Source organism: Triturus cristatus, chromosome 1_2 (genome assembly GCF_964204655.1).
Source record: "Triturus cristatus chromosome 1_2, aTriCri1.1, whole genome shotgun sequence".
In the NCBI taxonomy this organism is placed as follows: domain Eukaryota; kingdom Metazoa; phylum Chordata; class Amphibia; order Caudata; family Salamandridae; genus Triturus; species Triturus cristatus.
The window spans coordinates 491,558,197-491,585,601 of NC_140580.1; the positions used below are offsets into that span (position 1 = coordinate 491,558,197).

The following is a 27,405-nucleotide window of genomic DNA, read 5'->3' on the forward strand; positions in this document are numbered from 1 at the left end:
GGCATGACGCAGAGAGACAATGGATGTACTGGGCCACATATCGTCCACATCGTACTATCGCCCAGTCGAATTATTACCAGCACCAGCAAAAACGCTGGAAAGAAAGGTTCAGCGACAGTAGGCTAACTTTGAGAGCCATGACATGTTGCATGATACACAGTCCGGCTTTCGGACTGGCTTCAGTACAGGGCCTGCACTGTTGGAGGTGGCAGAATCAGTTAGAATGTCTGTGGACATTGGATCTTCAGCTATGCTGGTGCGCCTAGACTTATCCGCAGCGTTCGATACGGTGAACCACCAAATCCTGGTACAGTCTCCAAGCAATAGGAATTGGTGGGTGGTACTCACCTGGCTGAAATCCTTCCTTAAAAATCGTACGCAGAAGGTCGCGCCGTCAACCCCACCAGTCGGAGTCCAAACAACTATGGTGTGGGGTACCACATGGGTTGGCTTTGAGCCTGCTTCTTTTCAAAATATATCTGGCCCCTCTGTTCTCACTCGTAGCTAACTGGGGAGTGAAGGCAATTTCATATGCCGAAGATACCCAGCCGGTGCTTTCCTTTAAAGCCCATTATGTGGATTCCTTCACCAGATTTAAGGGTTGCTTGAGAGGCATTGCCCAGTGGATGAACAACAATAAACTTAATGCAGAGAAGACAGAAGTGATGTTCTTCAGCAAGACTCTGTAGCCGTCAGCTGGTATTTGGTGGCTGGCTGAAGTGGGTCTGTTTCACTCCCCAGCAACTACGGCAAAAAACGTGGGCGTGAAATGGGAAGTAGATCTCTCTTTTACAGCACAAATTCGGCAGGTGACAGCCTCATGCTTCAGCAAATTAAGAAGCCTGAGGACATTTTTACATCTACTGCCGGATGACTGTCACAGAGTCATTGTCCATGCCACAGTGACATCTAGGATGGACTATGCTAACAGCCTATAACTGGGTTTGCCCGCGTACCTAGTCAGAAGACTGCAGATGGTATAGAATGCGGATGCGAGATGGATTAGACGTGTACCGTTTCGTCATCCTATCTCTCTGCATATAAGACAGCTCCTCTGGCAGCCGGTAGCAAGAAGGATTGAGTTTAAGGCTTTAACTCTGGAGTTTCGGGCAATACATGGCAAATGCCCTAGTTACCATAAACACCGGCTGTGCCGCTACCAACAAAACCGCTCATTGAGGTCCAAGTCTTAGAACCGGCTATGCACACCTCGCTTTGTTAAAGCTCGCTTAGAGGGCAGATCCTTTACAGTGGGAGCAACTAAGCTTTGGAACTCCCTGCCGAACAATATCTGCCAAAACCAATCTGAGCCAATGTTCAGAAAGGCCTTAAAGACCTGGCTCTTTAGTCAATATTAAATCTCTTTGGCCTTCTCTTCTCATCTCGCTTGCTACCTACTGCTATAGCGACGGGACACCTCTGTTGGAGGTAGCTGTTAGCGCTTTATAAATGTCTGTATTATTATTATTATTATTATTATAATAAGGTGCCAAAACCACTTTGGGCAAAAAAGCTGGGCAGGTACAGAGGCCAACTTATCAGAGGAAAAAATTATGTAAGGGGGGTGAAATGAGAGGGCCTGAAATTCTACGCCTCAGTAAGTTGAAGTTATTGCTAACGACAACAGCTTTAAAATAGGAAGGAGAACAGAACAACAATGCATTGGCTCAAAATAGGATGCCATGGAAAAAGGTCAACGCTCGACTCAGATCGCACTGAGCAATAATGAATAGAGTGTCGGCTGAATAGCTGTGTCCCTATTTTTGATGAATAAAGGTTTTAAAAAAAAAAAAAAAAAAATAATGAATAGAGTGAGAGGAAGCAAGTAAAGCAAATGTTTTAGAAAAGGTGCCACAAAAGGCAACCTAAACAACTATGATCGACACATGAAAGTTAAAAGGGCAATCAGGTAACCCTTGAGTGTAGCTACTGTCAGGCCGCACTGTGCAAGGTAGTGTGTGAAATGCAGGATGTCAGAAAGGTGCGATTTAAAAAGGATTCAACCTTCTGACTAAATCCAATGCAAAAATTTGCCCCAGCTACCCACAAAAATTGATTTTGGGACAAGTTTCAAGGTAGCCAAGATGTCACCTGCAACGTCGTCAGTGAGGCAAAATGCCACTAAGCTGGCACTGCTCATTCTTCACAAGCATACCCACAGGGTTTGAGAACTGGCATAAAAGGACATGACCATCATGCTACAATACTAGGTTTAACGTTGATGGAAAGGAAAAGGTGGCCAAATGCTGCCAACAGATTGATGCACCGGATCATCCTTGCACAGTCGGAGCAATGAGAATCAGTTGTGCCTATTTTACTGCAACTTCTGTCTGCAGGAATTTTGCCAGAAGTGGAATCAACTGAAACACATACCGCAGGCCCTGAGACCAGAACATGAAAGCATCCCCCAGGGAACCAATCAAAATAAGTAAATGATTTAAAATAGGGCATTTTCTATTCTGAACTCCTGCAAGGAGGTCCACAGGTGGACACAGCAATTTGTAGAAGATCACCTCCATCAGTTCAAGGATTATGTGCCACTTGAGGTCCTCCATCAAAAGGTGTCCAAAGGCAGCCACTCACACTGAGGGAAACTGACAGATCGGTGGTTAAAGGAAAAAGTCCTCATTGCTGCACCCTGTTCCATAGGAAACTCTTCTCTCAATAAACGGTCCACAACCCCTCACCACACAGCCTATTTACATAATGGACGGTGTTGGTGTTTTGAGAGAAGCTGAATGGTGATCCCAGAGATGGTCTGACTCAGACCAAGGGTCCCACACCATCATGCCGTGCAATAGGGGATCCCAGCCCAGTGCAGCAGTGTTCCGTGACCATTGTAGCATACAATTGTGGATTGATAAACAGAAAGACCTTGAGATTAGAGAGGCCCATCCCCCAGGGCAGGTCTAAGTCGACTGACTAAAATATCTGCACCTGAGCCAAGTAGCTCCCTTGGGGCTCGAGACACTACCATCACAGGCACCACTGAAGGGCCCTCACGTGATATCTGGCACGCAGAACAAACAGTATACAGGAGGCTACAAGGTCAAGTAGACGCAAGACCTGTAGGACAAGGAGATGCATTGGAGTCAGAAACTTCAAACTCATCCCTCAAATATCTATCATCCTCTAAGTAGAAGAAAGGCCTTTTAGGGGGCCATAGTCAGCACCACACCTATGAAGGTCAGACTCTGCGTTGCAATGAAGTGGGACTTTTAAGCTTTGATGGTAAAGCACAGGTCATGGAGAAGAGTGATCATGCGTCAAAGATGACCAGCACCAGGGACTGAACCTATTTCTGCTTGTCGCTCAAATATGTAACTATATAGACTCTCAACTAGAGAAAACATGAGGCATGACTGTCTACAAGTGGACTTCAGCTACTGCTGATAAGCAAGGAGAATTGGAAAATAGAACTAGACATGCTGGAATCCCCCTTATTCAAACACAGAAAGACATGGCTCAGACTGCATCTAGAAGGGAGGAGACGCCAGTGCTCCTTTTGTCTATAGACGCAACCTTCATGGCCCCCTTTTTGGAAGGCAAAGGCACTTGCCTTCAGAATGGAGGCGACAGCTGGAGACCCCGCCCAGTGCAAGGAGAGGTGTACAAAGGGTGGGGCAGGAGGGTAGGCAGAGGCCTTCGCAGATCAGCTGGAGGACCCAGCAGTCTGTTGTGATCGTCTCCCAAATGATAGAAAAGTGGAAAACCTCCTCCCACTGGAAGATGGTGGAGTAAGGGGTTGGGGGAGGACTCAGATGGGTTTTGAGACAGCAGAGCCTGCAGAGGAGAGAAGGAACTGGAACAGCTGCTGATGATGATAAAGGCAAATTTTAGATCCAATCTTAGATCCCACCTTAGATCCAACAGAGGTGTAAATCAGCTGAGGTCTCTCTACCGGTTAAGAGGCTTGCAACTGCCAGGACTTGAAAGCTTTGGAATAGTCCTGGGATTTCCTTTATTGCTGGTGAAACTGCCTCACTGGTTATTCCAGATCGAGCAAATGAGCTGCAACCATTGAATTCTTGTAGTGTTCCAGGGAATCGTCCTTCTCTCCAAGCAAACCACTGGCCATTAGAGGCCATGTCCATCAGAGTGTCCTGGATATCTCCTGAAAAGTCAGGGATACCGATCCAGGCATGAAGGGTTACATCAGGGCTGATTAGCCTGGTCACAGTATCCCTGAAATCCAAGTCACACTTCAGGATCAGCTTTGAAGCATCCAAGCCATTGGTTACATCATCAGAATACAGCTTCTTCATGTGTTCCGGAAGGATTACAACCACTGGCTTACCCAATCCCCACAAGGTATGGACACAGCAACCTTGTAGGCATATAGCATTTGCCGCATGAAGAGCGAATCGAAAACATTTCGGCCCATGGCGCTGCAACATTTAGACTCCCTGTCTGGAGAGACTCAATGGAACACATGGTGTGTAAATTTAGAGGATAAAGTATGAACCACCAGGCTTCTCCCGTGTGAGTATAAAAGTTTGGTGTACACGCAGAAGGACTATGGTGTCCGGAATTTTGTCTGTACACCACTCGGCCAGACAGCGCAATCTCAGCCAGACAAACAGGTTCCAATAGTGAATCTAAGGAAAGTAATAACGTTACAAATGACGATGTAGAGTGCAAGAAGTCTACCAACATTTTAGGCTTGGTTCAGTGGAGGGCAAAGTCATGTACCGCAGGAAGAGAAGACGTGGTATATTGTGTGTGTGACTGCTGAATGTTAAATTGCATGCAGGTTTAGTGCATTGGCCATCAGGGATCCTTGGTCATAACAAAAGCCACAGAACCAGGATGGGCCCCACCAGCTGAAACATGTTGACCTGTCTGATGTAGGAGCCATAATAACTCCCGAGCATTTCCCCTATTTTATGGATCTTGTTGGCCCCTCACCAAATAGGGTAATTTCCTAAGAGGAGGATGCCATGATTTTTATGGTTCCTATCACTTTTTCGAATCCTCAAGGGCTTCCTGCAAACACAGGAAGCCTGCCCGCATTAGCGCCTTCTTTGGGAAGCAATGACAGGCAATGATGAAGCATGACACCTTGGAGAGGGAAACCAGTCCTTGCATTTGATATAATAGTTTCTCTCTTCAATCATCTTGGGTCCTATCCATACCATGCAAGACGGGGAATCAGGGCCCCGATGCCAGGGCAATTCACAAGCACGGGCCTTGTCTCATATCTCGTTTGCTTTTTGATGTGCGAGACATGGGAGGATGCAAAATTAGCCTCTCATTCCCCTGCCTCATTCACCTTAGAGGGTCATAGGTTGTGCATCGGTGCATATATGCCAGTGTTGTCAAGTCCAGGGTGTGGAGTTGCGTCTGAAGCTGTTGGGGAAATGTTTTCCTGACCTGTCTGACACCTGCAGTGTCCTTCTTCGCTGATGTTAACTTTACTAAACAAACAACAAACGCTGCTTGAAACTCAGGTGATTAGGACGGTAAACGGCATTCTGCATTTAAAGAAAGATTTAAATATATAGCTGGCTGTATAAGGGGCAAAGCAAGTTTAGATTTCCTACCACCGAAGATCAGTGGAATCAAGAGCATGGATACATGAAGGAAGCCACATGACTGAAATTGTTTGTGCTGTCAAGTTATAAAAGTTAACCTAGTACTGCAAAAAACAATTAAGTGGCATAAAACACAAACTAACAACTCAATTTTAAATTCGGATAACTAAAATTGAACAAACAGGTTTCAAAATAATTCCAAAGATGTGGCATAAGTATGCAACTTAGGGTCATTGGCAAGGCATTTTAAATAAACATTATTTTTGTAAAATTAATGTAGACATACCTTCACAAATGTAACATTTGAGTGTTCTTTGGCTAACACAGCCATGACTTCGTTCATTTGAGAGCACTGAGGAGCCCATGGTGCCCAAAAATGGACAACTACAAGCGATCTAACAAAACACAAAAATAAACAAGGCTGTATTATAATAATCTCAACAAACATTAATCTGCAAGAAAAGTATTTCCTTAAATCTTAAAAATAAAACCGACACTCAAACGCATGTAGAAAGTGCAGCAAAATGTGGTGGGCTTTTTATCTGCGGAGGGTAGGACGTTTTTCTTAAATCCCTCACTCTGTCTATCCGTCCTATTTACTGGTATATACACCGCTTTAGTTTTCTCTCAGTGGAAAGAACATTTTTGAAGAGAAACAAAAAAAATACTTAAATGACGTATTGCGCAAAAAAGAGTAGGTGTATCACACAGGATCACATACTACTTCCTTTATTTGATGAGAACCCCTACTGCTTACATTTTTTTTCAGAAGAGCAAAAATCACGCTAAAAAAGGAGTAAACAATTGGTGTCATTTTGGTCACACTCTCATGGATATGCAGAAGGGTCGGCTTCCTTAAGGTATGATGCAAGCTAGGAACTTAGGCCCATGTAGGCTATGCAAGTTAAAACTTTTTAAAAAAGAGAATGTTTATTTCCCCCGCATTGTTCTCATGCAGAATCTCTTATTGATCTTCTGATTTACCGGAAGGAAAACCTTTGGAAGTTTCTCGAGAACAGAGTCCGGTGGTCATAATTGAGGGCAGTTTGCACTCTCACTTGTTGCACCTGTCCTCCAACAACTACTTTAATTTATTGTGGTTAAGTTTGCTCAAACATAAGGCTTTCTTTGCTGTCAAATACTTCAGTCATGTTTTTCATGGGTTTTGACATTCTTCCAAGGGCAGTATTCATTCCATATGGTTTAGGCCCGGCCTGAGATGCGCTTGCACGGTCGCCTGCGAGACACTTTGTTTAGATTTTGTGTAGAGCTCACCCATTGCATATCACTGGTTGACTTTATCATCGGTGTCATTTCCTTGCTTCTCTTCTTAATGTGTTCTATCCCTCCCAAAGAGCATGGCCAAAGTACTGTTTATTTGCCCCGTGCGTCCCTTCCACTGCTCTTCAGAGGTACTTTTTTTTTTTTTTTAAGTTTTAGCAGTACAAGTACTTGCAGGCCATCTGTCCCATTCACCCCTCGTTCCACTCCGCACTGCTGTTTGTTTGCTTCGTCCCACTACAGTTTTGTTGCTTTCCCTCTTCCACTTTGTCCATGCTATTCATTGCTGCACCCTCCCCCACCCCAAAAACATTATGGGCAAAGCCAATAGGTCTCCACTACTAGAGCTTTGTTAATGTTTTTGAGCCATGTTGTACAGCAAGACAGCTGCTGTGCAGCATTGCCTGAAAGTGAAAAAGAATTTCAAAAAGCAGCACTATGATTGACGTGGCCAGTGCTGACCATGTCATAGCACATTTTTACTTTCAGCTATACTGCACACCAGCCATGCTGCTGTGCCACATAGCTAAAAAAAAAACATTAGCAAAGCAAATAGCTCTCGTTATTGATTTTGCCAATGCTTGCTAGCTTTCTAAGAGATTCTCTAAAAGCAGGCAGGGTTTGACCAAACAGAGAATGGTGCTTTACCATCCACAGAACTGAAGCTACACTTCAAACATGACGCCAATTAATGCCAAAATCTGTGTAGAGTTGGTTCTTCCCCAATACAGAAGGAACTTGCCAGGCGGTAGAATTTGGACTGTCCCTTGTGTAGCGGGGCAGAGATTGATCAGCATATGTTCGCCAGTGACCTCCAACACCATCATCCCATTGTTTCATAGCCCTTACCAACAGTACTACCAATGGGACTCAGTCCTTATCTGCAGCACCGTTTCAGAGCCTAAGCCCTAATGAGCACCTTTAACTATGCTACTCAATTTTGTCCTGTAGCACCATCAACTTACAATTCGAAAAACAGAGCTCCCACAATCACTCTTTAAGGGCCTCATGTAGGAAGCCAAATACCGGTCGGTAACGGCCGATTTTCGGTAATTATACAGTTACCGACCGGTATTTTGGCTTTTGATATGTAGGGGGAGAATTTCATGATTCGATATTTACCGAATCGGTAATATTACCGAATCGGTAATATTACCGAATCGGTAAATTTACCGATTCGGTAAATACCGAATCATGAAATGAGATGTAGGGGGAGTGTGTGGTGGGTGTGGGGATTCGTTATTTACCACCAACTAAAGGTCGGTGGTAAATGACGAATATGTGTAAAAAAGCATTTTTGTGCACGTTTAAGTGTGCAATGTGGCAGACATACATGCCCTTAGGGCATGTATGTGCGCCACATGTGCACACATGGCCGAATCAGGGGTGCAACAGGGTGTCAATGTGACACCCTGCCACCCTTGCATGTGCTACCCCATTACCGAATCGGTATTTACCGATTCGGTAATGAGGCATACCTTCCCATCAATGGGAAGGTATGCCTCATTACCAAATCGGTAAATACCGATTCGGTAATTACCGAATTTTTCCGAATCAGTAATATTTACCGACTCATTACCTACATTGCATTTACCACTTCATAAATAGCGAATCGGTATGATTCGGTATTTATGAAGTGGTAAATGCCAGCCCACCTACATAAGGCCCTAAATGTTGTGTTCCAGTGAGGATATGTAGACCCTTCCACTGCATGTCAGTATAAAACCCTTGCAAACAGCTCTGCCAAAGCACCGCAATCTTTCCTGGGCAAAGGCTCCTGCACGCGTATATTCTAGGGGTCCCAGGTGTTATCTGGGCAAAGGAGCAGCAACCAGTAGGCCCATAAATGCTCAAGGGTGAAAATCCAAGGATTTCGTTGGTCAAAGGGCAGGCACCTAGGACCATGCAAGAAGGGCACAAAAGGATCCCCTGTAGTTTAGTTTCAGAAAGCAGTGGCATCCAAGGATCCCATAGATGCTCCTAGAAAAAGACAACTGAACCAATGGATGTGCATGGCGAGCGTAACATATTTTAGCCATTTCAGCGCCTCGTTATCCTCCCTTTACCACACGGCACGGGTTTATCACAACATCTTCTTGCCGCCTGCTTACTGGGTACGATTTATGTCAACTTATTTAACTCCTTAGATCCGTTCTCTTAATAGAGAAGCAATAGAGGAGAATGGACAGCTCATGGACCCCTTATCATAGAGGGTAATGGAGCTGTAAAATAACAAGGACCTTGCTTCCCTACACAGGGACACTCTGACATAGCTTTGCAGGCCAATGCTTGAATAGTCCATCCACTTTTTCCCTTTTCCATTGTGGGACTTGTCCATTCCTTCCCCAACAAGATCAGGACTACAAGTCCCAGAATCCAAAGGAGAACCTGGACTGAACTAGATACTCATGAACTTGAAGATCTTGAAAAACTTCTGCTCCTGGAGGGTCTCTTTTATAGAGGAGAAAGGGTGTAGACGCGTAATATTAAGTGACCTCTCCTTTAAGGCAATACAAACAAAACGGAACACTGTGCTTAAGCCTTGCACCACAGATTATCATGCCACCTTACCATAAGAAATCCAAAGAAGCCAAGCCCTGGAACTAGCTACCAGACAACCCAGTGCCGTAACCAGCTGAGTAGACACTGATCATAAGAAATATCATACAAAGGTGTTTAGAGCTGCTCAAAGATGCCAACTTACAAAAAAAACGATAAAATGCGAGTCTCTCTCTCACACCTTTTCATCCGTCACACTGCTAAGCGACACATCCAATAAGATTATAATCTCACCTCAAGGGTCATTACGCACGACATGAAAACTGTAGGAATTGCCATCTTGTGTGTGGTGTACTCCCAGATGTCTGCCTTTATCTTTTTAGCTGGCTGTAGAACCCTGTGCACTTCATCCCTGCTATCCAGTTCTAAAGTGTCTGTGTTCCTCCTTTCAACATGATGAAATTGTATACTCTTAATAGGCATATTTAATTTACAAATAATTCTCTAATATATGGTTCGAAGTGTACCCAGGAGCTGCAAGTTTAACGTCACTAGTGGACTGCAGCACCTATTGTGACAACTTAACCCATTTACCGCGGCGGAAATTCCGCCGTGGTTTGAAAGAGTGGACGGGGCAGCGTCGGCGAACGGACGTGCGCGGCACTACCGAGGAAGTGCTTGCGACGGCCGTTGGCCAACGGGAGCACTCAACGGGTTAAACAATGACAGTGTAAAACTGTTTCAGGACTACCACTGAACCCTGACTGTGGCAGTTTTAACACTTCAATTTGTTCCATCAAACTCTTGATAGGTAAAAACATCCCTCAACCATATATCACATAGGATAAAAAACACAGACTACATCAGTCCAACCACATACTCTACCTGGCGTAGCTTGTTGCTCATGTAGGCAAGCGCTTCAGTGCTGCACATAGCAGTACTAAGCGCTATATAAATGCTACAATACATGTCTTGAAGGATAAGGACGAGCTAAAAATGCATCTCAGAGCGATTACCAGTGGGTAAGCTTAAGTGCAGGATTTCACCCCTCACTTTTTCTACTGTCCATCCCAAGTTTATCCTCATCTATCCACTTTGTATTTCCCTGCTTACCTCTGAAACCTGGGTTTTACTCTGCCTATCATAACGAATACCTGGCCTTGGAACAACTGTCATCTACCCACAACATGACTAAATTCTACAATGTATCCGTTAATTGTAGGCTATTAAGGACATCATGCCAGAATTTGAACTTGTGCATGAACAGTGCGGCGCAAGTTAACTCAATACTAGACATGTATACAGGCTTTTTTTAACACTATGAAACAATCAAATATTGAAGAACCCTAGCCAGAGCTCCTTTATTTATAATTTGCAGCAATTAACACAGAGTTTTAACAAAATTAGGTATCTACGCCCGATAGTGAATCCAACTGCACCATGGAACCGGACGGTAGTACGAACAGTTACCTGGCATGGAAGAGGTTACTAGCGCCTCAATTAGGAAATGCCCACAAATAGTTGACTGTGCCAGATACAAGAATTGTGTAACGGCTGTATTTATGTAATAAGATATTTTAAACTAAAGACTGTACAGCAACGAAAAAACAGAAAATGCAGCATATTTCTTTATAAATCTGCAGGAGCCGGACCAGGCTAGCTTGCCATGACAGATGCGGCTATCATGACAAAGAATGATGAGGGGGACATCACAGGGTCGTAGAGATGACATTGGGATATGGAGCCTCGCACCTCTAGGTCACTTACTCCCGTCCAAAGCAGTTTGGCAATGACAAAGTTATTACAGTTATTCTGTAACATGTCAAATGCGCTGTCAGCAAAGACCAATTAGTGCCGGACAGGAGAAGGCTCGCGCAGCTCAAGCATCACTACGGATATATCGGCAGGGAGGCCAGCGCGTGGATGACCCTGGAACTAGTTCTGCCTTCTACGTGAAGGTTATCCCAATGGGGCTCAGGAATATTGATGACCGTGTTCGAATACTCGCTCTGCCATAGCCCAGGCGGCTTTTAAATGAGTGGAGGGGTAAGCAGTCTGCGGTGCCATTATTTCATCCCCAAACAATGCATTGTTAAAAGAAATATCAATAAACTACTACGCTGCCAAAGCAGCTCTAAGGGCGCAGAGCACGACAAATTAGCAACAAGTCAAATTTAAACATAACAATGAAAAATATATATCTAATTTTTCAGTTCCAATTGTTATAACAATTAACCTAATTAAAATCCTTTCAGTCAAGTAAGGCTCGCATGCTGAATTGATTTCTTTGTATCTCTACTCGCTGGAACATAAAACCCGCGGTAGAACGGGTTCTCTCGCACCTCTTCAACTTCTTTTCATATTTTATTATCCATCAATTAATCGATCAATCAGGGACTTGTAAAGCGCGCTACTTACCCACAAGGGTCTCAAAGCGTGGGGGGATCGTGCAGCTGCGTCTTTACCCAAAGAGCCAGGTCTTGAGGATCTTCCTGAAGGCATGCAGAGTGGGGGGAACGTCTGATACTGAGTGGGAGTTCGTTCCAGGTCTTTGCCGCGATGTAAGAGTAGGCTCTTTCACCCGTTCTGGCTCTGCGGATGCGAGGGGTTTCGGCCAGGGCGTAGAAGACTATTTCATTGAGGTACTGGGGTCCGGTGTTGTGGAGGGATTTGTAGGCATGAGTGAGTAGCTTTAAAGCCACTCCTCAACGGGGAGCCAGGGAGGTCTCATAGGTGCTGGGTGATGTGGTCTTGTCGAGGGATGCATAGGGCGAGTCTGGCAGTGGTGTTCTGGATGGTCTGGAGTTTTCAGAGCAGGGTTTTGTTGATTCCGGCGTTGAGGGCGTTTCCGTAGTCCAGTCTGCTGGTTATGAGTGCGTGGGTGAAGGTCTTTCTGGATTCGGGGGGGATCCATTTGAAGGTCTTGTGGAGGGTGGTGAAACACGCGGAGGAGACGGCGTTGACCAGTCGGGTCATTGTGAGGGATGAGTCAAGTATGATGGCGAAGTCTCGGGCATGGTTCGAAGGTGTAGGGGGATGCCGAGGGCGGTGGGCCGCCAGGTGCTGTCGCATGCGTAGGGGTGGGTCCAAGACGAGGGCTTTTGTCGTCTCCGAGGTGAGCTTCAGGCAGATGCTGCTCATCCAGGATGCAAAGTCTTTCATTCCTTCCTGGAAGTTGAGTCTGTTGGTGTTGGGTTCCTTTGTGAGGGAGAGGATGAGCTAAGTGTCGTCGGTGTAGAAATCTATTCTGAGTCCGTGCTGTCTGAAGATGGCATTTCCCAACCCCCTTAGCACCGTGAGACCCTCACGGGTAAGTAGTGCGCTTTACAAATGCTTTGATTGATTGATTGATTGATTGATCGATTGGCGGCTAGGGGGGGCCATGTAGATGTTGAAGAGCGTGCGGCTGAGCGATTATCCTTGGGGTACTCCGCAGCTGATCTCTGTGGGTTCGGACAGGAAGGGAGGGAGTCTGATTCTTTGGGTTTGGCCGTTGAGGAAAGAGCGGATCCAGTCGAGGGCGGTTCCCTGTATTCCGGCGTCGTGGAGTCTGGTGGTAACTGTGTGGTGGTAGACGGTGTTGAAGGCTGCACAGAAGTCTAGTAGGATGAGGGTTGCCGTTTGATCCTGGTCAAGGAGAGTGCGGATGTGGTCTGTGGCGGCTAGGCTGGCGGTCTTGGTGCAGTGGTTGCTGCGGAATCCGGATTGGGAAGAGTAGAGGATGGAGTTAGCTTCTATGAAGTTAATGAACTGGATGTCAACAATCTTCTCAGTTGCTTTCGCTGCGAAGGGGAGGTGAGAGATGGGTCTGTAGTTTTTGAGGTCTGTCGGGTCAGCGGAGGGCTTCTTAGGGAGGGGGTTGACTTCTGCGTGTTTCCAGTCATTGGGGAACATGCCGGTTTCGAAGGTGGAGTTCATGGTGAGTCGTAGTGCGGGTGCTATGGCGGTGGCGTCGGCTCTGAGGAAGATATTCTGCGGGCAGGGTTCCGTGGGGGCTCCTTAGTGGATGTTCTTCATGGTCGTGGCGGTGTCTTCTGTAGTGACACTGGTCCAGGTGGAGATGGTAGGCCTGCTGGTGTTGCTGGAGGAAGGAGAGCTTTTGGAGTCTGGGATCTGTTCGTTGAAATTGTCGTAGCAGGCCTTGAGCTTGAGAAGGAAGTAGGAGCTGAGTTTGTTGCAGAGGTCCTGGGAGGGTGTGATGTCTGAGATTTCGCTGGGGGGTTTGGTGAATTCCTGTATGACGCTAAGGAGCTCCTTGAAGTTGCTAGACTTGGCGAGGATCTTGTCCTGGAAGATCCTTTTGGTGGATCTGATGCGTTGGTGGTAATCTGTCTTGGCGTTCTTGTAGCTGGTCCGTGCTTCCAGGGTTTGCTGTTTCTCCAGACGTCTGCAGGTGCGTCTGGATTCTCGGAGGTCGGTGGTGATCCAGGTGGCTTTCGTGGGGTGCTGTTTGTCGGAGTTTCAGAGGGGGGGTTGATTGTCTGCACCGTCGGTGATCCATCTGTGTAGTTCGTGGGCTGCAGAGTTCATGTCGGTCGTGGAGAGGGCGTGTGGTCGAGGGTGGAGTTGAGATGTTCTACGGTGACCTTGCTCCAATTCGTGCGCGGGCGCGTGGTGTAGGTTTGTTTGCGGTGGGTTTAGAGAAGGAGAAGTGTACACAGTGGTGGTCCGTCCAGAGGTGTTGCGCAGTGTGGCTGAAGTGGATGTTGTTCCCTCCTGCAAAGATGGGGTCGAGGGTGTGTCCTGCCATGTAGGTGGGGGTGGTGACGAACTGTTCAGTCCGATGTTGGCGAGGTTTTCCGGGAGGGCGTTGGGGTCGCTGAGGTTGTTTAGGTGGAAATTCAGGTCTTCGAGCAGTATGTAGTCCATGGAGTCAAAGGCATGGGGCACGATGAGGTCAGTGATGGTTGCGGCGAATGCGGTTCATGGTCCGGGAGGTCTGTAGGTGAGTGTGCTGCGTAGGGTAGTTCTGGGGTTGGTCTGTATCTGGAATATTATTATATTTATAATGCATGAGCTTGTGGGCTAGGGCAACTACATATTACTTTTCTCATTATGTAATGTGACCTCGTGCGAGTTAAACTGACAGCACTTAGCGGAATAAGAGTTACAGAACAAGCCTGGTTCAGTAAGTCTTAAGAATATTCTTGATTAAAACAAGGTCATTAAAAGCGCTTAAAATGAGAACAAATCACCCATCAAGACAGTTCAGGGTAGGGGACAGCCTTCAGACAAGCTACTGAAATGAATTAATGAATGGCTATGACATACGTTTGCAAATTAAACTGCCTCCAGGTCCTTTAGCTACGAGTGGGAGCGTGGTCAGCAAGTACAGAAAATGTCAGTTTTATATTTTTTTGTTAGACTGGGTGGGGTATTTAGTATCAGCATTCTGTAGCAGACGTCCATCTACTACTTCAAGTTCTACCTCCTTTGGAGCTGAAGCACAGTGAAGGGTTATGTAGTATATTTTAAGCAAATGTGTCGTATTGGGGCCTGATGTTCAATTCTGTTGCTGATATGTATTCTTTTATTGTTTATTCTGGTTTACAATAATCGCTGAATGCGCTACTCCTCAGTGCTTTGCTGTGGAAGTGGCCAATCAAACTACTGCCTGTTTTACATCAGACATGCATGCACATGGTCTCTGTCTTGTAGTTTCGCTGGTCTTCTACCCTGCTTGCCTGCATCCAACTATCGCTTTCTCCTCGCCTGCCGGGTTTCAGAAATTGGAGGGAGAACTTGTAAAATGGGGCTGGTGCTTCCTGGCTGTTAGTAGTTGAAGTTCTGTGGCCGCAGGCACGTGCGCCTTGTGCCTGAGCAGGATAGTTGATCCAGCGCTTTGACCTTTGGATTCTGGGCCCAACTGTTACCAAGGATTTAACTCCTAGACTGGATCATTTACTACCACTTACTTACTTGCCGTCTTGGCCTTCCAATGAACCTTTTCTGCCTTAATACTGAGGGGAAAGAGAGTTAGCATTTCCTGGCCGATATATATTAAATTATCAGTGCAGCCAAATTGGCTACACAATGAGGACCAGGAATCGGTAGCCAAATTCAAGGGTGGTTATTACAAATTAGCAATCAGATTCAGGTATATTACTCGTTAGATCAGACTATATATGTACAGTATGGCAACTGGGAAGCCAAGCCGCATAAAAAAACCTTTAGGCGAACAAGAATCAGGCATACAAGCAGCTCTGTAGCCACAATACAAAACAATAACATGAGTATCTGATAATTGGAATACCATTTGGCTTGGTCCTTTCTAGGCATTAGCAATCTAACCTCTCAGATACAGGTTTAATGACATAAATGCTCATAGTGTGAATCTACAGAAGACAATAGGAATCAGGCAAAAGAGTTTGAGTAGAAATAGCAATACAATTGCAGAAGCTCAGTCAAGAGTTTTCAATAGAACAAGAAAGACGTGTAGGTCTAAACCACACTTAAGGAAATTAACAGGACATGGGAAACAGTCTGTAAAAGTCAATTTTAATGGAAATGGAAGTTGGGGGCATGGTTCTGGTAGGAGTCCAAGGAAGGCTCTGCACAGAACCTGCAGAAAGGGGCTCGGTAAGTAAAGGCCAGTATGCGGTCTGCAAGAAAGCCCAAAGTTGTCTGCCTCTCTGAGTTTCTGCCTCCCTCATCCAGGGCAAGAGGTAAGTTATAATCAATAGAGTCTGTCGGCAACTCCCCTTTAGTTGCATCATCAATAGAAGTCAATTTTATTTGTTTCATTCTATGTGAGCTCTATAAATTCTAGAGCAAAAACTCTCTGCATCCGCAGTATCAGGTGCAAAGTGTGCAAGTACCATTAAGACACATAGGACTCTTGTGCAAAGTGCACGTTCACTTTGTGTGTCAGACATCAGTCGTATTAAAGGTTTTAGTGACGTGTAAAGAGTGATCAGTTTTGCGATGCACCACAGTCTATGGATAGTACCCAAAAGGGGTGAGAAGGTAAGTGGGCAGCATACAAAGAGTGGGAAATGTGAACTGTATTTATTGAGGGCGCTGTGATGGAGCAAACTGATGGCCTAGGAAATATTGGTGCCTTGCACCAGATACAATCTCAGATTATGCTTCATCTATACTGCCTGCCTCATGGACTACCTAATTCCATCTGCACATTAACAACGAGTGATGCAGGACCCAACGAAAACTCTGAAAACCAATGTTTTTGAGCATAGTTTCTTCGAATTAATAGGAGTGCTATTCCCCAGTCCTCGCAAAGTGTGTGAAAACTGATCTTCGTCTGAGATAAACACTGCCTTAGTCCCAGAGCCCAGAGTTTCCAGAGAGCAAGGAGTTAGAGGCCTACTGACATGGATTCCTGGGGCCTACGTATGTGTATATTTTTTTAAGATACATGAATTCAGCTTCCATTGCGCTGAAGTTCAAGAGGTAGCTGCCATCCAAATAACGACTTCGTTTAAGTCTTGTTAAAAGTTAAGTGAGCTGGAATGCTCCCTTTTTATGTCTCGTCTGAGACCATGCATGTGCTGTCACTTGTGAGATATTTTGTGTACCAACATGAGGCTTAGAACCCACCCATTACGCACCATTTATTGGCTTCATCGTCCCTCTCATTTCCTAGTTACACTTTGTTCAGCACATGCCGGTTCACTTCCTCTTCAGATGTTTGTCTTTCCCCTGGAGCATAGCCTAAATAAACCTTGTCTAGTGCAGCGTCTTTCCACTGCTCGTGCAGTATCGGACGAACTTTTTTTCTTTTTTACTTGCAGCACTCCATAAGAGTGCATGTGTTTGCAGGCAACCTACCCCTTTTCTCCATGTGTCGTTTCTTGTCCTGTAGTTCTTGTATGTCTCCCCTACCAAACACTGGCCACTTCATACAACTTTTATTCCCCTAACTTTTAGCCATGCTGCACAGCAGCCCCGGTGAAGGACAACTGGGCTAAAACACACTGACAAAGCCAATAGCTCTTGCATAGGCAAGAGTTATTGACTTTGCCAGTGTTTGTTAAGTTAAAACCTTGCTGTTGTGCTTTGTATGTTCTAGCAACAGATTACAATAAAGTTTAACAGCTTACGGTGGACAACTTTTAGAGAGCGAAGTGAGCTTTTTGTGGCAATGCCTAGTGAGGGCTCTTTCTCACTTGGAACCTGATGAACTGTGTGGACTTCAGCTTAAAGTGGTATTGAAGTTATCATTTTCATCTTGAAATTGATAAATCTCTTAAAATGTTCTGCATATCACTACTGAGTAATTCTAACAAAATTACCAACACCCTTGGTTCTCTTCCCATAACCAGAAACAACGAAGCTATACCATTGAGAATATAGTAACAAAGAATAGTGGACAAAAGGATCATGCACATTAAACTTAATAAAGGAGAGGGAGACATCCGTGTCCAGTAGAACCGAAACCATGTTCGAAGCAGACAGCACAATGCTCCAATCATGCTCCCTGCATTTTAAAACAGTAAAATATAAAGTGTTAAAGTAGGCAGTGTTGGGCGAGTTAAAAAAACGGTCCACAAGGGTCTGGATGATAAGGTTCACAATAATAAACAGTGAGATAAATTAAGTGAAATACAATCAGCATTGCAGCTCCAGTTTGTGCCCGCAAGAACGTATAAAAGATTCAAATTCTATGGAACAGCGACTCACCAAATAGCCTGTTTGAAGAAGAAGAATACAGGATTTGTTATTAAAGCAGATGGAACTCCCGAGTTTAGCTCACAATCTGAATGAAATGAATGCTCAGTGTTGTGTAGTTGAGGAGTAGATAAACACGCTGTCTATGATACACCCTACAGAAGAATGTGCTAATGACATTCAGGGGCCGAAAAAATAACATTGAAACTGAACCTTATCCTGTAGCAGAAGCAGATTTATTTTGGCCAACAACTTCTCTCATCATGCATGTGTATGGTTAACATAGACTAGCTATCTGTTGTACAAAAGAAATAATACCATGAGGAAAAGCTTTGAAGAAGCAATGCTTAGTCCTACCCCCCTTACGCCCAAAGATCTTTCTCACTTGAAAATCCTCCTGGATCAGTAAATTAGAGGACTAGTTAACTTTTTCAAATCAAGATTTACCATTGACACAGTCAAATGACATTCAACCAATTATCAATCCAATGTTGGCTTTCTCAATGTTGGTGGCAAATGTCATTAATATTAATGCCTCCCGATAAACACAACTGCGGATCCCAGAGAAAACTAAAATGGGTAGATTCTTCACCCTGCATATGAAGGCAGCTTTAAGTCAGGAACTTAAAGATTCGTCAACAACAAAATATCGGTGAAAGGTGAGGTCGATTTAGGGATCAAAAAGGTTAAACCTATAAATCGGACCACTGGGCTTTAGAAATTTCGACAGTTGTTAACTTCCTGCAAAACCCAAAGTGTCCTGTGATTCCAGCGATTTTTTTACTGACTACCTCATGATGTTAACTTGCTTGATTTTTTCGTGAAACAATGCCTGGCTGCCCAAGGAAGCTCATAAAGAAAACAAACACCGTAGGAAAACTGTTTTTAGGTCTCGCCTGAATCAGCGCATGTGCTCTCGCTCGTGAGAGATTTTGTATACAACATATATACACATACATCTGTACGTGTAACAAGGAGCTTATAGCATTGCTTAACATTTGTTGACTTAGTTATCACTCTTATTCGATGCCTTCCTATTCATTTGGCTGGAGCATGGCTCTTCAAAGAAGCCCTTTTCTCCTTTGAAATGGATGTTTAATGTGACAATAGATGTTATCTGCTTTTGCAATGGCAATAGATGTTATCGACTTCCAAATGTATTTTGACTACAGGTGATGGAGCAGGATTTTGCGAAAGAAACCTACTCAGTTGAACACCCCTATAATAGGTACGAACAATAAGTAGTGTTAGAATGATTAATGTGCACAATTACACTACAAGTGGGAAGTTTGTTTTGCAAAATGCATGAACTAACCAAAATGTAGGCGTAAATAACCGGAAATGTAATAATCTTGTGTATAGAATGAATTAAGGTTTGCATGGCAAGGCTGCATGTGTATGTAGTAAAAAGCATGACGGGTATTGCTTTATCCTAATAAATAATGCCACTTTCCTGCTTATGCTATGCTAACCATTAACATGAAGTAGAATTAAGGTGGGTGGTAAACAGTGAAAATACATTATCACATGATTAATAAATGTTTGTTTTCCGTTCTTTCAGTAATGGACGAGTCCTCCATTTTGTTAAATTAGCCTCACAAAGGGCGGGTGAAGTTGGGAGCGAGCGGGAACCATGTGACCACATGACTGAACTGCTGTGCAAAGCTGAAAAAAAGCACGACCTGGTGAAGGACGGAACGTTGACAAGCGGCCAACGCCAGTGTCATCGTGGGAACGGAACCCAAAGTTGTTGAATTTATTAAAATGTACAATAAATTGTTACATGTGTACGCGTGAGAGAGAAGAGGTATTGATGACTATGAAAATTGGTTTTTTAGAACAATGGTGTAGTCAAGAGTAGAATGATTTCACAGTGTGGGGACATCCCACCCCCAGAACTTAACCAATCCCTTTATCTAGAAATTGTAAACTTAGCAACTATTGTGGGACGGACATGTATTTTTAGGGTATAAGAATAGGTGCTTTAGGGGTGTGGTTTAGGTCGCTTAAGCTGAAGGTGTTCGAGTGAGGGATGCGCCGCTGTTCATCGGGTTGCAGAGAGGCCTAGCTGTTCCTGTCCTGTCCCGATTCTTGAGTCTTTGATCCGGGACTCTTGGTCCAGGGGTCCCCCACTGCTACCTAGGCCTGGGTGGTGATTTTTCCTTTACAGATCCTTTGGGTTTGTTTTTGATCTAAAAAGCATTTGCAGAATTATTATTTTTTGCAATCATATTTCTGGTCTCTGTACCATCTGTCTCTTCATCTATCCCTCCAAATTGTTAGTTTAAATCAATATATTTTTACTTGCATCCAACGTCTCTTCCTCTGTCCACTCTTTGCAAGGTATATTTAAAATGATAGTTCCGTTATTGCTATAATTGGATTTTTTTTCTCTCTCTCTCTTTTGAATTTATGAAGTGAGCTATATGAGCATTTATTATTACTAGATAAAATGTATTAAATTTATCCAGTTTTATTGATTACATTTTTTCTATAGAATTTCCATTGCCATCATTTCTTCAATTAATTGGTCCATCGACCAAGTAGGTGAAAAGTCGATTATTATTTGTTCAGATAAGAAAATATACAGTATGTTTAAAGTTTGTACCTGAATAACAAGAGTAAAATTGAGGCAAAGTTAACAAACTTGACCCCAGCGCATCAGGGATGTGGGTGAATGCGTATGGGACAAAGTACATGATTTATTGAATATTTATCCCTGATCAATTTATTGGGTTCGCGCTGGATCACAGGGACATGAGAGCAATTGATTTTTATGTGGTAGGATTTTTGCCAAATGTTAGAATTAGGTTTGTTTTTTTTTGTTTTGTTTTTTACACATGAGATTAACTGATTTGCCTCAGAATCACAGGAGTGCTAACAAGCATTGGAAGAGCCAATAGGTCTCACATTTGAGGGTACTGGCTCTGCCATTGCTTTTTGTTCATGCTGTACAGCCTGGGCATTGCTGAATTTGGCAATGGTTAATAGCGATGCTGTTTAGCAGTGTGGCTAAAAATATTTTTTTTAAAGCACTTTGATGCATCAAGTACTAATGCCCTTTAAGAAAAAAAAACACATTAACCCTGGCTGTCTCATAGCGCTTTTTAAAATTAGTTTTAGCCACACTATACACCATTGCTACAAAAAATTGCCAAAATCAATAGCTCTCACAGGCAAGACCTACTGGGTTTATTTTGCAGCAGAAGGAAGCATTATCCATGTTGCGCAGTGCCCCATTTGGTTGCAATGGTTTTAGGAAGCAGCATTTGGCAACCGATGGGTGTATGCTAATAACTTACAGGGGAAAAATGTGCTAAGTGAACGAAACGTTATCTGGACCTTATTACTGAATTCTATAAGGTGGACAGAGCTAAAATGAAGGCTTGTAGAATATCAAAATACTTGTTATATTTAATTATTGTACTCCATAAAGATTTCTGAACTCTAATTCAATTTAGACAAAAAGGAGCTCTTTCTAACACAATTCTGACTCTGAATGGGTTGAGGGAGGGGTGTTTAACTACCCTCAACCTTTTGCTCCTAATCTTTGCGGGTGATACCCCAAAAGATTTAACACCGATCAGCCGTTTTCCACCTAAACTTGGACAGGAAGAGTTTGAAAATGTTTTTACCTACAATATCATATTGCTTCAGCTAGCCTCTAAAAAACTTCAGAGATCTCTGAATGAATTTCATTCACATGGTCATCAAATCTATCAGAAAGAGAATAACGCCAAAACAAAAAATTGCATTTAGCATACATTATGTTTAAGGAAATTAGCCCTTGAGTTTATACAGATTTAGTTTAGGAGTGGTTTAAATTTAGTCAGTTTTGCCTGTAACCCGTCTTTTGCTGACCAGGTGAAAGGTGTGGCTGTTCAAGCAAAAATGGCAGATGAGCCCTCTATAACAGACAGAAAAATGAAAGGAGATATTAAAGCCAACAAGAGGCAAATGTTGTAAGCCTCCTATTTTTAAGAACTTTGTAACAGGCTAGTCATACTTCAGATACAAGTAGTTCACTTTTTTTATCCTAGTCCCAGCTAATTGAAGTGGGTTCCCAAGGTACAATAAGAAACATAATGAATAAGTGACTGGCTGAAGAACAACCAGGTATCTGGTCTAGCAACAGTGAGCAAATTCTAGAACAAGTGGGGATGGAGGTTGTAAGAAAATAGAGTTCACGCAGCAACAGCAATCCTTCTCACGGTGAAGTCACAAGCAAACCCTATATTAACCTGTGATCAACCCTTGAGTACCGTTGCATAGAGCAGTCAGGCTTAACTTAGAGGCAATGTGTGGTGTATTTGTGCAACACTTCAAACAGTAGCATGGAGAAAACACACTACAAAAGAATCTCACGCTAGTTTAGAAAAATAATGCAAAATCTAATTAATAAAAAAAAAGACCAAAATGACAAATCAGTAGACCGGAGTTATGAGTTTTTAAAGATTTAAGTGTAAAATAACTCCAAAAAGCATAAAGCGCCAACTGCGGTCATTTGGTCGTGTGAGACCAGGAGAAAGTCATAAGTCCAGGCTGACTGCGACTGAGTCAGGGTCGGGTCCAGGGACCAGGTTAGTCCAGATGAAAAGTTACTTTCTCAGTCCAGATAATACTACCAACGGAGCAGTCCACCACCTAGAAATCAGAATGCTGGTTGAACTAGACCCAAGACTGAGGAAGGCCTATTTCTGCTGTACAAGAAAGGACTAAGGAAATCCTGCAGAATAGCTAGTACTGAAAAGACATTCTCTAGGGTCAGTAGAGCTGAACAACCTCATGTCCTTATGGAGATAAAGTCTAGTGCAGTGCTTCCCAATCATTTTAGAACCACAACCCAATTTTTAGAAAGACAAAATTTCATAACCCACCTAACTTTAATGAACATGAGGCATGCCATTTTTTCATGTAACTAAAGCATCGTGTGGTAACGCACTGTCATTCAAAACACAGAATTGGTGTGATAACCATTTGGCATGTGTAGGGAATGGACTCCTTGACCCTGGTAACTGCTGTTCTTTTTGGGCATGGTAGAATCATTGAGGGCGCTCTACCTTGACGAAAGTTTGACTATAGGAGGCGCCCACCCAGAACAGACCATGAGGCAAATGGCCCCCTGGCACTAGGTATTAGCCCCTGATGATTGATTGAAGAGAAGGAGGTTCTCTCAACTTTTACCATTGTACCCTTCACTATAACTAATAAAGTATATGGATACATATCTTTAGCCCTGATGAATGCCTAAAACCTCACTTGGTTTCCAACAGACGGGCAGAAACATGTTGGCATGACAACTCAGCGGTACGTAAGGGTCATAGCAACCACGTACATCCTCTGATGTTACCTTGTGGTAATTTTATTTAAGCCTAGAATATCACCCGAGTAAAGGATGCTTTGTGGTATATCCTAAGGTTTTTTTTTAGACACAGACTGGGCTCAAGTATTTTATCCAGGAAAAAAATAGTTCCAAGTACTCCCTCAGGTTAGCCCCCCTGAGGTTGAGTGCACCCAGGTAACATCATCTCACCAGGGTGTGACGAGAATGCAAATAATGAAGCATGTCACATTACGGGAGTGAGCCTACTTCGTCCAATTCTTGGAATTGCCAGTCTCTCTGTAGGGATACTAGCAGTAGGTAGGTAGGAAGACACAGGCTAGGGAGACTAATCCCTAAGCACGTCAAGAGGGTATCACACCAATTCTGTGTTTTGAGTGTTTCCCAAGAGGCAGGCGTGAGTACTTTGTATTGCCTCTTTCTCTCTTTGGTGTTTATAGTAACGCACATTTACAGACAGCAGATTTACCATTGAAATGGCCACTACATTTGCAGAGAGAAAGTTCTTCACTGAAAAAAACTTATACAAATGATAATGTGTGGACATCAGGTTTCAGTGAATATTTATCACTTGTGCATCACCGAGTAAAGTTATTTTAATCCTATTAAGTCTTTGTTTTCATCACACTTCAGAATGACAAAAAAATGTGCTTCATTTTTGCTTTCCTAACTTCTGAATGTATACAATTGATTCACAGGTATTTGCATTTAGCTGTGTGTTACATAAAATGACATCCTACAACCTTTCTTTTCAAACTCCCCGTACTTCATCAAGATTGTCCCATAAGTCACTTTACCTTTCCTTTCTCCGATAGCAAACCAAAAGGAGTTTGTAAAAACTGATCCCATGATAAAGAAATAACCCATTTCTCAGTACACATAGCCTGACATTTGACCTCCTTCTCTGAAGTGCAGCAGAATAGGATAGGATAAACATTGAAACTTTTGCTTAAGAGGAGACGAGAGGGCTAAACCTCATCGATATGGTATTGTACTCTGGAAAGTGTACTTGAATGTTTGTGAACTGTGAGATGAATAAAAGAATTCTGCACACCTTTAACCGTTTATCTTCCTCTTTTATCGACCCGTGCGACATAAGTACCTACTATTTTCTAAAGTGATGATAGCTTTCCTAATGGAGGCCTTCACATGCAGAAACGCATGTAGACAGACCACAAAGGAAGAATCACAATCTATGTCACAACTGCTGTATTCACAGAGAGCATCAACTGTAATACCTGCATCATAAAGATATAGAAAGGCTGTGCTGTAGTGAATTATATTGATGTTACGAGGACCAATAAGTGTTAATATTATCTTGGTTAGGTATCGTGCACTTTTGAGTATAGCTGGTATACTTGCTGTTGATATTTAAAGAGTGAGAGGTATCAATGAAGGAGTGACTCTTGATTTTCTTAGGATAACATGAGCTTTCAATTGGATTGCTGATTTCATGTTTGAAATAATGGAACGCAACAATATTAACCTATACAGCATATTTTTTTTATAAATCATTTAATGGAAGTCATTTTTGATAAAATGTCGACCTCACCCCAGACTCGTGTTCTATCTTGAGCTCAAAATGTAGATAAGAAATTATTAAGCAGTTTACGAGTTGCCGGGGGGGGGGGGGGGGTAAGGGTGGTGTTCTCATACATTTTATGGATGAATAAAAGAAGACACTATGCTTTTAAGACTGAGGCTATCCAACAAACAACCACCTCAGCCGACATGACTGCCTGGTTCGTCCCGTTCGGATCATTTTTGCAGAGTCGTTCAAGGCTCCTGTGAGACTGTCAAACCTGAGATCTGCCCTCATGGAACCCAGCTGAAGGATTCTGAAATTCAAAAGAAGTCCCAACAAGAAGTGCGAGAGTAGATAAATGCAGCAAAAAGCCCAGTCGCTTAAAACTCAATGTAAAACAGTTGAACAATGCAAGCCACTAGGCTTTATTGAACCCTTGCTACATGACAATGCAAGGGACTTCTACTGTCAGGTCATTGACATTTGCCTTTGGCACACTACCGCAAAAAGCATGGGGCAAAGGGTCAGCCCACTTCAGTCATTGGCTACCTTCACTGTGAGAGAAGGCATTCTGTCCTTTCACAAGCAGCATATCCTCACACACGTAGGTCCCTTCGGTGACTACTATGAAACGATGAGCGTTTTGAGGCCAAATAAACTTCCACTTTAGTTTGGGTCTTGAAGTCATTTTTCTATTGTTTCTCCCTTTTAGCTTCTTTGGAGAAGTTCTTTACATCCAGAGCCATAAAAGCCAAGTGTTTTTATTTTTTATTTTCAATAAGGCAATTGTTTTTATTGTTTTTGTGGTACATTCACTTAAACACCACTGCACTCTCACGTTCACCTATCACACACACACCACGTTCCCAGTCCATTAACATTTCTACAAGTACCTCTGCATTCTATCAATCACATAGTATGTGAGGAAGAACGTTTTAGGTTTGAGGTCCAAACTCAATGATGGAGGAAAGCACAGAGGCAAGTTCTGATACAGAGTCTGAGGGAGAGGATAATGGATCATAATCTTGAAGTGATTTTTTTTATTTTTAGGAACGCCATCTGATGATGGCTCGGCTTTCACTGACACTGAAGAACATGCCCATGTCAATCGAGATATCCTTCACAAGCAACATCTCTGCAGCGGAGAGACAGGGGTAGTGTAACCCAATTCATAGTGCAGACAGGTAAGCACAGAACATAGGGAGAGAGCCCACTTGGTAGCCCTCCAATATATTTCAGATAGAAGTTCCTCCATTAACTAGAGGTCATGGGTGTAAAGTCAATTTTTGTTACCTACTACTTCCATCTTTTGTTAAGGATGTGTTCCTTGAGGAAATTGTGCAGCAAACGAAAACGAGTGCCGAAAAAGTTTGAGGGATCATAGAGGCCCTCTGCTGCCTCATTCTAGGAAGCACATGTGGACTCTTACTTCACTTGGTGAGGTAGGGGGAAGGTTTAGAAAATATTCCTGGCCCTTACACGCCTCATGGGTAAGACCCAAACACACAGTACTGTTATACTGGTCGACTGATGCAGTTTTGGTAACACCTAGTTTTGTATTGTTCACAAGCAAAGATCATTTTTTTGATTCTGCAGCATATGCTTCATTTCAGCATTAATAGTACTACATTGACCCAGGACATTACATTGACCCAGGAAATCAAGACCAAGAGAGACTGCTCAAAATTAGGCCTGTCATCGAACATTTGTCTGTAAAGTTTCCAGAGATTTACACTCCTGAGAAGAAAATAGCAGCTGACGAGTTGCCAATCCTATACAAAGGGCGGCTGTTCAAGCAGTAGATATGAAGCAAAAGATCTTGTTAAGGCATCAAGCTATACATATTTTGAGGGAGCGCCAATTGTTATGTATACAATTTGAGAGTATATTGGGAAGGACTCAAGTATATAACCTGCACATTGCTCTTCCACATTAGGAATTAGTGAAAAGACTGTAAGTGAATTTGCATAGGTCTTAAGAAATCTACTTGACCACTCACTATGGTGAGTCAGATTACATCACAGCTAACTATTTTTAGGGCAAATTGGCCCAATCTGGCGAGCTGACAAATAGGTGTTATCTTCTGTTCACTCAAAAAGTGAATGAGCAATAAAGATGCCTTTAAATCTTGTTTTTATCTTGTCACATTTGCTCTGCGTTCAGAGACAGAGGTCGAAAGCCAGTTTGCCATCTTACTTTTCTTTCTCTGACTGCAAAGTTAAAGGGTTTTGTAAATTGAAAAGTCTGACAGTTGTGCTGCGTAAAGCGTGTGATGTGAAAGACTGTAAGATGTTAGGCCTTGCTCCCTAACACAGTATGTAAATAGCTATTAAGTGAACTGAACAAACATTTCCAAATGTATCTCAGCAATTATCACAGTACATTTTTGTAATTCTGTGCGGTGAAAAAAAGATTCTTATAGGATAAAAACAAAATCGGAACACATTACTTGGTGATGTGCAAATGATAAATATGTTTGCTGAAATCCAATTTCCAAACATCGTTTATGTGCTATATACTTTTATCAGTAACATTGTATATTAGTGGGGAAAGTTTGCAGCCATTTCAGTGGGAAATCTGCTGTCTGTAAATTAAAG

At 43.2% G+C, this 27,405-nt stretch overlaps 1 protein-coding gene across 1 annotated transcript in view; it reads right to left on the reverse strand.

Annotated features, from left to right (window-relative positions):
• GLRX3 (glutaredoxin 3) overlaps positions 1–27,405 on the reverse strand; it is a 151,336-nt gene that overhangs the window by 97,371 nt on the left and 26,560 nt on the right. Inside the window, exon 2 of the mRNA XM_085606207.1 lies at positions 5,821–5,929. Coding sequence (XP_085462333.1) covers positions 5,821–5,929 — 109 coding nt within the window. The remainder of the gene's footprint in view (positions 1–5,820; positions 5,930–27,405) is intronic.